This window comes from Grampus griseus (assembly GCF_964374135.1).
Source record: "Grampus griseus genome assembly, chromosome: X".
NCBI classification, from domain to species: Eukaryota; Metazoa; Chordata; class Mammalia; order Artiodactyla; family Delphinidae; genus Grampus; species Grampus griseus.
This window is the reverse complement of record NC_138999.1, coordinates 41,179,906-41,195,466: the sequence shown is the minus strand read 5'-3', so window position 1 is coordinate 41,195,466 and position 15,561 is coordinate 41,179,906. Positions and strand designations below refer to the sequence as shown.

Here is a 15,561-nt window from a genome sequence, read left to right as displayed (position 1 = left end):
TCCACTGCTGGGGTCCTGGGTTCGATCCCTGGTCGGGGAATTAAGATCCTGCAATCTGTGTGGTGAGGTCAAATTAAAAAAAAAATGTTTGTAGCTAATATTAGTTCTCTTTCCTTACGGGCTACGTTTTGCTGATAGGGTTGTAGTAACCTCAGTAGAAGCATTTTGTTGATGTGAGGTCAATTTTTATGTGACTGAAGCTTGGGATTAATGATGTGGGGGAAACTTGAGAACAAGAAGGGGCCTATAAAAGGAAACGTACCTTCTCAGAGGTGTTTAAAAGAAAAAAGATTAAATTTTTGTCAGCAAACAGTTAAATTCAGAGCAGTAGCTATGGTCTGAGAAAAACCCATCAGAACATTTTACTTTTTCTGAAGTGGGAGAAGATCATAAAGGGTCAAAAGTCATAGGATGAAGATAAGGAAGAACATATTGAGCCTTAGAGGCAGTTCCTAGGGAGTGTAAAGTACAATAACAGGCAAGATGAGTGGTAAAAGGAAGGAAAAAGGCCACTGAAGAATCAGAAAATTAACCTTGGGCAGAAGCTGTCAACTTCTGCGGTCAGCAGTTTCTGGAGGGATTCTAAGAATCCTGTTTAAAGTATTCCAATGGAATGGCCATCCAGTAGTCAGGATGAAGTGATGTATAGCTTTTTTTTTTATTTTCCACATCTTTATTGGAGTATAACTGCTTTACAATGGTGTGTTAGTTTCTGCTGTATAACAAAGTGAATCAGCTATATGTATACATATATCCCCATATTCCCTCCCTCTTGCGTCTCCCTCCCTCCCACCCTCCCTATCCCACCCCTCTAGGTGGTCTGTATATCTTATAAGCTGGGAGACATGAACTTCAGTACCAGTACCTTGGAGTTTTAGTGTTGTGTCGGTTGCTAACAGTACCTGAAAAGGTCTTTTCCACTGAGGCTCAAGGGCAGTTTTTCTCTGATGCCTCTTCAGAAAACCAAGCTTTCAGGTTTGGGATCATGCAGAGGCTGCTTAGGTGGGTGTTTTGAAAAAGCAGCTGTACTTGTTGGTGATAAAGCTGGAGGCATTTTATGAGTTCCCTGCTGTAACTAATGATATCAGCATGTCATAGGGTAGAGTCTAGGATTGGGATTACTTTCCAAATCCATGGGGCAACTCGTTATTAACTCAGAAGGAGGTAACTTGTGGATCCTAGAGGGGACAGATCTTACTGCTATCAAGGATAATGGCAAGACTTTAGGCCATGGACGTTCAAGGGGTTTCTGAGAACTTTAAAAATTTTGGTTTTAGAATTCAGTTAGTTCTCTGCACTTCTCCTGAATTTATGGACGATAAGTACAGTGCCATTCTAGGAGATAAGAATAAAGAGTTATGTTCAGTGGCCAGTGTTTTGTATCTGTTTCTTACTTAGAAACTGTCCAGATATCCAAAGATTATTTATTAATTAACTTAACCATTTATCTAAGGCCTTAAAATTAGTCAGGATCTGGAAATTTCAAGTTTAGCTAATATGTTAAATCTTTGTGATTTGTAGCAGTTTAAGAATTTCATAAAATTTCATAACTCTTTAAAAAGTTATTATCATTTCATTTAATTGTTCATAAATATATTTTTTCAGGAAGTTATGGAAACAATGGTAACTTACTTAACTCATAAAACCAGTGTGGGAAATTTAGAAAGGTTAAATAATTTAACCCTGGTTTTGTACAAACCAAAATACTGTGCTGACATTATTTTTAAATGGTAAACTAATTTTTAAAAACTCTCAGTCATGGGACTTCCCTGATGGTCCAGTGGTTAAGACTCTGTGCTCTCAGTGCAGGGGGCCCAAGCTCCATCCCTGGTCAGGAAACTAGATCCCACATGCCGCAGCTAGGAGCCCACGTGCTGTAACTAAGACCCGGCTCAGCCAAATAAATAAATAAAGACTAAGTTGTATCAAAAGCTCTTCTTCATCTTGGAATTAAGCTCTTTTCTTCTTTTCTCATAACTAGAATAACAAAGGCTATTATGCAAGTACACTTTTCAGTGTCTACAAAAAGAAACAATTTAATAACATTTTCTTTTTTTTAGACATTTTTGACAGTTTATCTGGACTAGAAAAAAAGTGTACACATAACAACTGAATGTTTTTTGATCAGTTAATCTTTAAAAGTTTCCTAAGGGGGTAAATCAGAGGGAGAGGGACAAAAATTAAGAGGGACCCAGCTTCAGACAAATACGAAATCATAATTTTTAAAGGGTAATTATGTTGCTTTTTGAAGAAGGAAGAGTGTATTGATACAGAAACCCCATTTTGACAAACACAAGAAATAGAAAGAAAGATAAATAGATATATAGATATTGAGATTACAGCTGGTTTAGACAATAACTCAGGCCACTGACAATTTTACCAATCTAAATAATTTTAAAGTTACCATTCATTAATCCTTGAAGTATAGAAACAAAGCTAATATAGTCTCCTATGTTAAAAAAAATTCTCTTTTAGATAAAAACAATCTCCTCATGACTCATGAGGGTTTCTTCCCTTTTTGTTCTAAGGTAACCCCCCCCCTTTTTTTTTTCTGGCCGTGCAGCACAGCTTAGTTTCCGGACCAGGGATTGAACCCGGGCCATGGCAGTGAAAGCTCCGAGTCCTAACCACTGGACCACCAGGGAAATCCCCTGAGGTACTTCTTAAGTGAACAATCTTGTTCATGTCAGAAATTCCCCAGTGTGGCCATGGTAATTTCAAATTGACCCTAGATAAATTATGCCAGGTAGAGAACATGATAGTAGGAAAATATGAAGAAGGCAGGTGTTTAGCATAGAAGGGTTGCAGTTTTAGATTCAGAAGACGCCATGAGAACTTCCATGGGCCGTAAGGATAGTGCTTGTGCAATCTTGTGTCTCTAGAGCATGGCTGAAGCCCAACCATTACCCATCAGAAGCTGAATAAAACCTCCTGTTTGCAGGCTAATGAAACAGAGTTCCTAGGGACACAGAGACATAATTGAAGAAGTCTTTTTAAGGTTTTATTTTAATAGCTTTATTGATGTATAAGAGACATACAATAAACTGACATATACAAAGAGTATAATTTGGTTAGTTTTGACACATACACATTTGCCTGAAGCCATTACCATCATCAAGATAATGAATATATCCATCACTCTCAAAAGTTTCTTCTGGCCCCTTTATTATCTCTCAGTCCTGCCCCTCTGTGCTCCTAACTCCCAGGCAACCACTGATCCACTATTACTCTAGATTAGTTTTCATTTTCTAGATTTTTATATACATGGAATTATACAGTACGTTTTCTGTTTTGTCTGGCTCCTTTCACTGAGCATAATTATTTTGAGAATCAAAATATCTATCCTGCTGTGTGTAGTTCATTCCATTTTTTTAAACATCTTTATTGGAGTATAATTGCTTTACAATGGTGTGTTAGTTTCTGCTGTATAACAAAGTGAATCAGTTATACGTATACATATACCCCCATATCTCCTCCCTCTTGCATCTCCCTCCTACCCTCCCTATCCCACCCCTCTAGGTGGACACAAAGCACCGAGCTGATCTCCCTGTGCTATGCGGCTGCTTATTACTAAGAGGTATTTCACTGTATGTAAATACCACAACTTGTTTATCCATTTAAGTGTTGTTGGACATTTGAGTTGTTTCTAGTTTTGGCAATCACAAACAAAGCTACTATGAACATTTGTGTACTAATCTTTATATGAACATTTGCTTTCATTTCTCTCCAGTAAATATTTAGGAGCAGAATGGCTGAATCTTATGGTAGGTGTATGTTTAACTTTGTAAGAAGCTTCCAAACTGTTTTTCAAAGCGGCTGTGCCATTTTACATTCCCACCACACACTTATGAGAGTTCCAGTTCATGTGGTATGGTGAGTCTTTTAAGTTTTAGCCATTCTAATAGAGGTGTAACAGTATCTCACTGTGGTTTTAATTTGCACTTCCCTAATGACTAATGGGGTTGAGCATCTTTTCATGTGAGCATTTGCCATTCATTGTCTTCACCAAAGTGCCTGTTGAGATGGTCTGCTCATTTTTTAATTAGGTTATTTTCTTGTTATTAAGTTGTGAGGATTCTTGACACATTCTGGATACCACTCCTTTATCAGATAAATGATTTTGCAAACCTTTTCTCCCAGTCTGACTTCTTTTTTCATCCTAGCAACAGTGTCTTCCAAAAAGAAGTTTTAATTTTGATGAAGTCCAATATACCAGTATGTTCTTTTAAGGAAAGTGCTTTTGGTGTCATAGCTAAGAAGTTTTTACCTAACCAAGATCCTAAAGGTTTTCTTCTTTGTTTTTGTCTAGAAGTTTTATAGTTTTAGATTTAGTTCTTTGACCCATTCTGAAATTAATTTTATATATGGTGTGAGGTATTGATAGGAGATGTTTTACTTTTTACATATGGGTATCCAATTTTTCCAGCATGCTTTTTGGGAAGAGGATTGTTGAAGACACTCCTCTTTTCACTAAATTGCTCTGCACCTTTGTTGAAAATCAGTTGCCCACATATATGAGTCTACTTCTGAATTCATTCTGTTCCACTGAGGTATATGTCTATCTTTACCCCAATACCACATTGTTTTGATTATTGTAGCTTTATAATAAGTCATGAAATCAGGTAGTGTCAGTCCTCTAACTTCATTCTTTTTGTTCTAAGCAGTTTTGCCTATCCTAGGTCCCTTGCACTTTCATATGAATTTTAAAATCAGTTTATTAATTCACCCCCCCAAAAAAACCCCCAGGTGTGATTTTGATTGGAATTGCATTGAATCTATAGACCAACTTGGGGATAATTGAAATCTTGATAATATTGAGCCTCCTGATCCATGAACATGGTGTCTTTCTCCATTTATTTAGGTCTCCTATTTTTCTCAGTAATGTTTTATGGATGTCATTGTAAAGGTCTTTCACATCTTTTGTCAGATTTATACATAAGAATTTCACATTTTTGGTGCTGTCATAAATGGTATTATTTTTAAAATGTCAACTTCTGATTGTTCCTTACTAGTATATAAATATAATAGGTTTTTGTAAGTTGACCTTTTATCCTGCAGCCTTGCTAGACTTCCTTACTAATTCTGGTAGCTTTTTTTGTTGATTCCATCTGATTTTCTACATAGATAATCATGTCATCTGAAAATAAACAAATATTCATTCTTTTCTAGTAAGGATGCCTTTCATTTATTTTTCTTGCTTTACTGCACTGACTAGAAATTCCAGTATAGTGTTGAAGAGAAGTAGTGAGTTCAGATACTCTTGTCTTATTCCTGATCTTAGGGGGAAAACATTGTCTTTCACTATTAAGTATGATGTTAGCTGTAGGTTTTTCATAGATGTTCTTTATCAGGTTCAGAAAGTTCCCTTCTATTCTTCATTTGCTAAGCATTATTATCAGGAGTGAATATTGGAGTTTGTCAGATGCTTTTTATGTATCTTTGAGATATAGCAAATTACACTGATTATTTTTTGAATGTTCACTCAAACTTGCATTTCTGGAATAAATCTCACTTGGTCATTGTTATAGACTGAAATGTTTGTGTGCCCCCAAATTCATATGTTGAAGTCCTAGCCCACAATGATTTGGTATTTGGAGGTGGGGTCTTTGGGAGATAATTAGATTTAGATTAGGCCAGGAGGGTGGGAACCTCATGATGGGATTAGTGCCCTTATAAGAGGAAGATTTCTCTCTCTCTCCATGAGAGTAGGCACCAAGGAAAGGCTATTTGAGCACACAGTGAGAAGGCAGTTGTCTACAAGCCAGGAAGTGGGCCCTCACCAGACATGGATCTGACAGCAACTTGATCATAAACTTTCCAGCTTCCAGACTGTGAGAAATAAATTCCTGTTGTTTAAGCCACCCAGTCTATAGTTTTTTGTTATAGCAGCCCAAGGGGACCAAGATAGTCATGATGTATTATCCTTTTCATATATTGTTGGAGTTCAATTCGCTAAAGTTTTAAGAACTTTTTTTTTTTTTTTTTTTTTTTTTTGCGGTACGTGGGCCTCTCACTGTTGTAGCCTCTCCCGTTGCGGAGCACAGGCTCCAGACATGCAGGCTCAGCGGCCATGGCTCATGGGCCTAGCCGCTCCGCGGCATGTGGGATCTTCCCTGACCAGGGCACGAACCCGTGTACCCTGCATCGGCAGGTGGACTCTCAACCACTGCGCCACCAGGGAAGCCTCTTAAGAACTTTTTTGCATTTACTTTATTTATTTTTATAAATTTATTTATTTTTGGCTGTGTTGGGTCTTCGTTGCTGTGTGTGGGCTTTCTCTAGTTGCGGCGAGCAGGAGCTACTCTTTGTTGTGGTGCACGGTCTTCTCATTGTGGTGGCTTCTCTTGTTGCGGAGCATGGGCTCTAGGTGCAGGGGCTTCAGTAGTTGTGGCTCGCAGGCTCTAGAGTGCAGGCTCAGTAGTTGTGGCGCACGGGCTTAGTTGCTCCGCGGCCTGTGGGATCTTCCAGGACCAGGGCTTGAACCCGTGTCTCCTACATTGGCAGGCGGATTATTAACCACTGTGCCACCAGGGAAGCCTGCATTTGCTTTAAATAAAGGATATTGACCTGTATTTTTTTGGGTGGGGGTGCCGTGCTGCCAACACTGCTTGTGGGATCTTAGATCCCTGACCAGGGATTGAACCCAGGGCCACGGCAGTGAGAGTGCCGAGTCCTAACTACTGGACCACCAGGGAACTCCCGATCTGTAGTTTTCTTATGTCTGTGTCTGGTTTTTATATTAGGTTAATGCTGGCCTCATAGAATGAGTTGAGAACTATTCTCTCCCGTTCAATTTTTTGGGAAGAGTTGCGTAGGATTGATATTATTTGCTCCTTAAATGTTTGTTAGAATTTACCAGCAAGATCCTTTGGGCCTGGAGTTTTCCTCATAAGAAAGTTTTTAACTGCAAATTCAATTTACTTAATAATAAAGGGCTTTTCAGGTTATCTTTTTATTTTTGAATGTGCTTTAGTAGTTTGTGTCTTTGAGGGAATGTATCCATTTTGTCTTTGTTGTTGAGTTTACTGGCATAAGGTTGTTCACAATATTCCTTTATTAGTCTTTTAATATCTGTAGAATCTGTAGCAACGTCATTTCTCTCATTACTAATGTTGATAATTTGCCTTTTTTTTTTCCTGATCAGTTTCACTAGAGGTTTATCACTTCTCAAAGATCCAGCTCTTGGTTTCAATGATTTTCTCTACTGATTTTCCTTCCTAGTTCACTGACTTCAGCTCTGATCTTTATTATTTCCTTTCTTCTACTTTGGATTTCATTTCCTTTTCTTTTTAGAATTTCTTAAGGTGGAAGGTGAGGCCACCGATTTGAGACCCTTCTTTTCTAATATAAGCATTTGGTGCTATAGAATTTCCCCAAGGCACTGCTTTAGCACCATCCCACAAATTGTATTTTTTCTTTTTCATTCAGTTCAAAATACTTTCTATTTCCTTTTTCAGTTCTTCTCGGACTCATGTGTTATTTAGAGGTGTGTTTAGTTTCCAGTAATCACATTTTCCAGAGATGTTTCTGTTATTGATTTCTAATTTTATTCCATTGTGGTCAGGGAATGTTCTTTGTTTTTGAATCCTTTTAAATTTATTAAGACTTGTTTAATGGCCCAGAATATGGTCTAACTTGGTTAATGTTCCATTTGCATTTGAAAAAGATGTATATTTTGCTGCTGTGGGGTGGAGTGGTAAATGTCAATTAAATCTAGGTGGTTGATAGTTTTGTTCAAATCTTCTATATCCCGATTTTCTATGTACTTGTGCTACTAATTAGACATAAACTGTAATTGCAGGTTTGTCTGTTTCTCCTTGAAGTTCTACTAGTTTTTCCTTAGTGTATTTTGAAGTTATGTTATTAGGTGCATAAACATTTAGGGTTTTTATGTCCTCTTGATGAATTTGCCGTCATGTGATACTAATATAGCCACTCCAGCTTTCTTTTGGTTAGTGTGAACACGGTATCTTTTTCCATCCTCTTACTTTTAACTTATTTGTGTCTTTATACTTAAAAGTGTGTTTCTTATAGGCAGCATAAAGTTGCATTCTTTAATCCCCAAGCTCTGTTCAGGTCCCTGGGATCTTCAAGAACTCTCTAACTCTCCAAGCTACCCATTTCCTTGTAGGAGGCTCTGATAATTAGAGCATCATTCCTCATAATGAGCCCCACCTACCTTCTATCACCTCTCCCCCCACTCCCCAGAGTTACACTCAGTGAATTATTTCCACTTCCCGAGGACAGTTTTTCAGACAACAGGGACATCCAAACCTATGGCAAGTCCTTACGCAGTGCCAGATCCAGGCACACTGGATCAAGCAAGCCATGGAAGATTACCCAAGGCTACCTGAGACGTACCAAATGGTACCTTGGAAAAAGTGGGTGGGAGGGAGGAAATAGAAAACTAATTTGTATAGGGAAGGATTTTATTGACTGAAAAAAACACGTATTTTTCCATTTCCAGAAAGTGTTTCAACTAAGATAGAAAGCACAGGACCAACCTAGAGTGGTCAGCTGCAGCCCAGGTGGGCCCTTTGGGAAGGAGGAATGTGCCCCTGAAAGGATAAGGAACACTTGCTCTATGCCTAGTGTATTGGCTTCCTATTTCTGCTATAACAAATTACCACAAATTTAGTGGCTTAAAACACCACAAATTTGTTCTCTTATAGTTCTGGAAGTCAGAAGTCATGGTGTAGACAGGGATGGGCTCCTTCTGGAGACTTCAGGGGAGAATTCATTTCTTTGCCTTTTTCAGTTTTTAGAGGTCACCTGCATTCCTTGGCTCACAGCCCTTCTTAGCATCACTCCAACCTATTGCTTCCACTATCACAACTCCTACTGCTACTGACGCTGATCCCCCTGCCTCCCTCTTAAAAGTACCCTTGTGATTATACTGGTTGGGCTCACCTGGATAACCAAGGATAATTTCCGTATCTCAGGTCCTTAACCTTAATCACATCTGCAAAGTCCTTTTTATCATGCAATGTAACATATTCACAGGTTCCAGGGATTAGAATGTGGACATCTTTGGGGGGCCATTATTTAGCCAACTACACTCAGTTACAGGTTAGACTAGCTATGGAGAAGGCAAGTTCACCAGGTCCTAGCTCCATCGCGAGGCCTGTCCAGTCTAGATTTATGTGAATTATCTTGCTCTTTGGATGTGAGCTTCTAAACTGTTTGCCTTTGTGTCAGATGACTAGTCCAATCTTCTGTTCAGGATGGCAAGAATGGAGCAGTACAGAACTCATGAGTAAACCCCCTTTCAGGTTGTTTTCTTCAGGGAGAAGCTGAGCAGAAACTTGCTGTAGTAAGTACAGCTTAATCAGCCCAATTCCATCTTTCTAGTTTGTTTATAACCTGACAATCGGTAAAAATAAAGGAAACTAAGAAGGTGGGGTGGGAGGAGTAGTCAGGGGAAGAGAAATTAATGCTTGGGGTATCCAGGCTGTGAGGTTGGAACGCTCACACCCAAACCCACTTTAACAAGATGAGAAATGATGGATGCTCTGAGAGTTTGTCAAGATGATTAATATATTTAGGGAGCATCAGGTCAAAGAACTCATCAGTGACCGGATAGGGCAGGAAGCACCAATCTGGGGTGTGACCACCCCCATCATCTCAGCTCATTTCAAAGACAACTATCCTCATGGTTTCAGGTCATGCAATCTGTTCCAATCCATGAAGTAAAATTAACTGAATTCACAGAAGCCTCCTTCAACAATGATGAACTGAGTATTACAGAGTTCCATATGTGTAGGAGAGACAGCCTCAGGGTAGGCCTTTGTTTATTAACTTAAAGTTATTTTTAAAAATCAATATGTAATTGCTGCTTTCCATAAAACTTGAAAATAGGTGAATTAAGGTTGTGAAAATCTAATAAACATGTGTTATAAATAAAATACATTTTTTGAAAATATCCCATGAAGGTTATTCAGTGGTGAATAAGGTTTTAATCCTATCATGTATTTTTCCTCCATTCTTAAGGGTCAGCAAGCATGCTGAGGATTGTAAAGTCCTGGAGGGAAAAAGTCCTGGGACTGTGCATCCTCTAGTTTACTCTATGAATTTAAAAGTTTCTTCAACATGAAAACAAAGGTTCACCTCTTATTAGAGATACAGACATTAGAATACACCCAAAGCTTTTGTTGGCTATAACAGAGTGGTATTTGTAGTTTTAGTACTCCAACATTTTACCTAGAAATTTACTGAATCAAAACAGTTATCTATGAAGGAGAGAGAGGAGGTGGTGGTGGAGGGAGAATGCAGGGGAAGAAGGGGAGAAGGAGGAAGAGAAGATGGGGGAGAGAAACAACCTTATCTTTTAACTATCTTCACTAATGATTTACCCAATGACCTTCAGCAAATTTCTCAAACATAATGAAAATGTTTATAAATGCCTTCAAAAATGCCTCCATGACACTACATAACCCCTATAATCTTAATATTCTCACGTGACTCCAAAATAGAATGAATATTGTAAAGAATGTACATTTAAGTGAGGCCTGATCTAAGCCTTCTGAACTTTGTGACTTTAGACAGCCTCCATTCCCCTAGTGATTTATGTTGATCCTAAGGTTCCGTCTTATCGGCCTGATGAAATCATGATTTGCAGGTAGAGTCCAATTTCCGAGTTCTCTTTGTTTCCTGGTATTGACATGAATCACGAATTTGTGCTTCTAAACATTCAATTCCTCCTTCCTTTCCCCTTACCATCTGTTGTGCTTAATGAATAAGATTTTTTTTAAATATAGAAGAAACATATGTAAGCTTTTCTAAAACCCATATGCCAAAATAAAAAATTACCACACCAACAGTAGTTAACAGTTTTCATAATTTAATGAAAAAGTATCAGTAAAAAGGTGACATTTGAAAAAAGACCGAGTTTATCTTTGAAAACTGGACTATATAAGACAAAACGAAAAAAAATTTAACAAAGAAGATTAAGAGGTAATACTTCAAACAACAGCAAAATGTAGCAAATACATTTGGGGGCAATTGAAATGTACACAACTGAAGGCTCCTTCATTTACCTAGGAAAATCCTGTAAAAATATTACAACTATATTTCCCTGACTGAAATTATTTTAGTCAATACTCTCCCAATGGCATTACATATGGAATTTGGCTGAAGCACTTTTTCAATGTTTGCTTTTCTTCCTCACTCAGAATTGAAAGGCATGAAAGGATATAGGCTACTGCACTGGCCTCTAACAGGAGTTTATAACATAGCTCCACTACAATTTTATTACCATGAAGGTATCAAATTAATATCGAACCCAGGAGAATGCAAAGAAAAAGCACAGAAACCTAGTGCATAAATAGGAGAACTACTGTTCCTCATTTGGATAATCCATAGCTTTTTCCATTCAAACAAAGCATAGGACACCTATTACACATGCTATGGCATGTTCACAAATGTACACAGGCACAAAAGAAACATTTTGAAGGTGTAGCCAAAGGAGAGGCAAAATACAGAAGTTTTCAGAAAAGGAGGAAGAAATAAAAGCAAAGGAACTCATTAACAAAGCTACAGGCTACAGGAACAAAAGCGGGGGAGAGGAAAACTGCTGAGCTTCCCATATTGACGGAGAGAAGAGGGGCCCCTGCCTTTACTGCAGCTGGGCTGTTTCACCAGGAAGCAACTTAAAATATCTAAAATGGCCTCTTTTGTCTGAAAAGTCTCACTACATGTTCCCAAACTAGAAGAAAGAGAATATTAATTTAAGGCTAAGAAGAAAAGAGAGCAGAGAATTATAGTTGGCTTCACACTTTAAAAACTGTAACATTTTCCTCTTCTTTAAACACGAAGCAGGTATGTTTTATCTCCCACTAATGTAATTATCCTCTTCCTCCCAGAAATTAATAAAGGCTGATAGTTTGGGAACAGAGTATGAGTAACTTCTGAAAAACAGCTCCAGCCCTTTTGTTTGGGAAATTGCCTTGGATTCAAAGTTGGTACAAAGCTAAATTATATCCATGTGTTAAACACATGCTTTCAAATTCTGTTTGACAATAAAAATCTGTTTCAAAATTAAAGCAGGTAAGAATACTTAACCTCTCTGCATTTTACTATATCTTAATTATACCTCAATAAAAATTTTATAAACATTAAAGCAGGTATACAAAAACTGTCAGCCAAACTTATTTAAGTCAAACTTATTTGAAAACAATAACACAAAAACCCTGACCTGATACAAACCCTCCAGAAATGTTCTCACTTTGGGAAAGGCTCTGGGATCCTTCACAAATGCCTAAACTGAGAGGATCAGAGCATTTTCCTTGGAAGTAGTACTTTTGTAAACACTGTCCACAAGTTAGCCTTTTACGCTTGTTAGCTGGGTGAAATAGTTACAAGTGCGTCCCCAACAAGCAAGTCTAGGAACAGGCACTGGACACTTATAAGCATTAGGTGTATTGACTTGGTAAGTTAAGATACTGTGAAAGGAACTCAACCTTGTTCAGAGCAAAGGAAGAGAGTAGTGAGTTTGACAGTATCTGAGATATTGGTCCCTGGTCTCTCCCTAAAGAGGGTTTCCAGGTACCAGTGGAAACTTCTTACAGACAGGAGCTCTGGAAGTCACATGCTGTAGCTTCAAAAGATAAGTAGTTTTAGTGTCTGATAATCATGATCTCCTGCAAATCAAGGACAATGCAAGGACTCTTAATACATATGTGTTAATATAATTGGAAAGCTGCCCCAAAGTATTTACTGAGCAAATACTCTGGTCCCAGCTGTTCTCACTAGCCTCTGGCAAAAAAACAAAACAAAACAAACCCCTAAACTTTTGGACAATATGTAATTTCTATGATGTGCTCGTGAAAATTGGACTTGAAACTGGTTCAAAAACTGCAAGCCAATTTACTGTGGAAAAATTTTATCCTTTTCACTACAATTCCTCCTAACATATACTAGAATCCTTTTGGTGTATGGGTTTTCCCCAATATATGAGGCAAAGGCAAAGATGGAGTTTTTCGTGGAATTTCTAATCACCTATGCATTGAACTGTGGGAAAGGGGATATGTCTTGCTTTTACCATGGCAATCCCGTCTGGAGTCATGGGGAGGATTTTCCCTGTCTGAGCTATCTCTCTTTACCCTAACTTTCTCTTTATTCCCATCACTTTCTGCTTCTGAATCACTCAGCTCCAAATCTGGGCAATACCCGTCATTTTCCTGATATGGAGCTCTCCCTGCAGACCGCCTGACAAACTGCCTGCCCCAGAGCTGCTCCTTGGGGTTAGTATTCTTGGTTGGCTTCACATAGCACGGGAGGTCCTCTGTGGTCCTCACCCACCTGTTGGTGGCCTCCTTAAAGGACCTGCTGAAGTGTTCCATGGTAGATTTTCTAAAGCTGCCCTGACTGCCCAAGTGGGAGCTGAGCATGGGCTCCTGGTCACAGAACATCTCACTTGAGCTGTCTTTTTGGGTGGCATCCCCAGACCAGCTGCCCTCCAGGCCATTGGATTTGGCAAACTTGGAGTTAGGCTGACTTTTCCCATTCCCAATGGAAGACTGTCCATGCAGGGCAGCCTGAAGGACCAGAGGCTTTCCCAGAGACTGCCCATGATAGAACTCTGGAGATGGAGTTATCCAAGCAGGACTGGGATCCTTTGCTTCACTCCTAGCATGGCTGAGACTGGCCGGCAAACAGTTATTCTTGCTCTCTAGTGGATACCTTGGGTATGACTTCATTCTCATTTCTAGTGATTCCTGAGCCACCTGCATGCTCCTCATATTGCAAACAGGGGAGCTGCCGTCAGGAGAGAGAGGTCCATGATCAGGCTCTGTGGAGCTGTTTCTGCAGTCTTCTGGGGCTGATTTGGGCATTTTTAACTTTAAGGTAATTCTTGGTGGTGGGTAAAACAATGAATTTTCTAGTGCATTTGTCAAAGGAAGTCCTAAGATGAAAAAGAAAGATTCATTTTAAATGACAGAGTACATTTTCATGCAAATGGACATAACAAGAAAGTGGGGGCAGCAATACTCCTAATCAGACAAAGCATACTTTAAAACAAAGGCTATAACAAAGACAAAGAAGGGTGTTATATAATGATAAAGGGAGCAATACAAGAGGAGGGTATTACATTCATTAACACATATGTACCCAATACAGGAGCAACTAACTATATAAAGCAAATACTAAAAGATATAAAGAGACAAACTGACAATAATACAATAATAGTAGGAGACTTTAACCCTACTTACATTAATGGACAGATCACCCAGGTAGAAAGTCAATAGGCAACAGTGGTCTTAAATGACACAATAGACCAGTTGGACTTAATAGATATCTATAGGGTATTACATCCAAAACCAGCAGAATACACATTCTTTTCAAGTGCACATGGGATGTTCTCCAGGATAGATCACATGCTAAGCCACAAAACAAGTCTTAACAAATTTAAGAGGAGAGAAATTATATCAAACATTTTTTCCAACCACAATGGTATGAAACGAGAAATCAATTATAGAAAGAAAAAAGTGAAAATAAACACGTAGAGACTAAACAACATGCTACTAAAAAAACCAATGGGTCAATGATGAAATCCAAGAGATCAGAAAATACCTTGAGACAAATGAAAATGCAAACACAACCTTCCAAAATCCATGGGATGCAACAAAAGCAGCTCTAAGAGGGAAGTTTAGAGTGATACAGGCCTTCCTCAAGAAACAAGAAAAAAATCTCAAGTAAACATCCTAACCTACCACAAGAAGGTATGAGAAAAAGAACAAACAAAGCCCAAAGTCAGCAGAAGGAAGGGAATAAAGATCAGAGAAGAAATAAATAAAATAGAGATTTAAAAAACCCAATAGAAAAGATCAATGAAACCAAGAGATGTTTTTTTGAAAAGATAAAATTAATAAACCTTTAGCCAGGCTCACCAAGAAGAAAAGAGAAAGGACCCAAATAAACAAAATAGGAAAGGAAAGAGAAGAAATAACAACAGATACTACAGAGATACAAAAAAAATCATAAGAGAATACTATGAATGGTTACATGCCAACAAATTGGACAACCTAGAAGAAATGGACAAATTTCAAGAAACACACAACCTGCCAAGATTGAATTGAGAAGAAACAGACAATTTGAACAGACTGATCACTAGTAGTGAAATTGAATTTATAATTTAAACAAACTCCCAGCAAACAAAAGTCTTGGACCAGACGGCTTCACAGGGGAATTCTACCAAACATATAAAGAAGAACTGAGACCTATCTTTCTCAAACTAGTCCAAATAATCGAAGAGGATGGAACATTCCCAAATTCATTCTGCGAGGCCACCACTACCCTGATACCAAAACCAAAGACACTACAGAAAAAGAAAATTACATGCCAATACCTTTGATGAACACAGATGCAAAAATCCTCAACAAAATATTAGCAAACTGAATCCAACCACATATAAAAAGGATCATACACCATGATAAAGTTGGATTTATTCCAGGGACATAAGGATGGCTCAACATTTGCAAATCAATCAATGTGATACATCATATTAACAAAAGGAAGGATAGAAAGCACATGATCATCTCAATAGATGCAGAAAAAGCATTT

The 15,561-nt window shown here is 38.3% G+C and overlaps 1 protein-coding gene across 1 annotated transcript in view; it reads right to left on the bottom strand.

Moving 5' to 3' along the window:
* Window positions 1-10,871: 10,871 nt before the first annotated feature.
* Window positions 10,872-15,561, bottom strand: part of JADE3 (jade family PHD finger 3) — a 71,392-nt gene continuing 66,702 nt past the window's right edge. Inside the window, exon 10 of the mRNA XM_082681521.1 lies at window positions 10,872-13,903. Within this exon, the coding sequence (XP_082537647.1) occupies window positions 12,993-13,903 (911 nt within the window). The 3' untranslated portion in view covers window positions 10,872-12,992. The remainder of the gene's footprint in view (window positions 13,904-15,561) is intronic.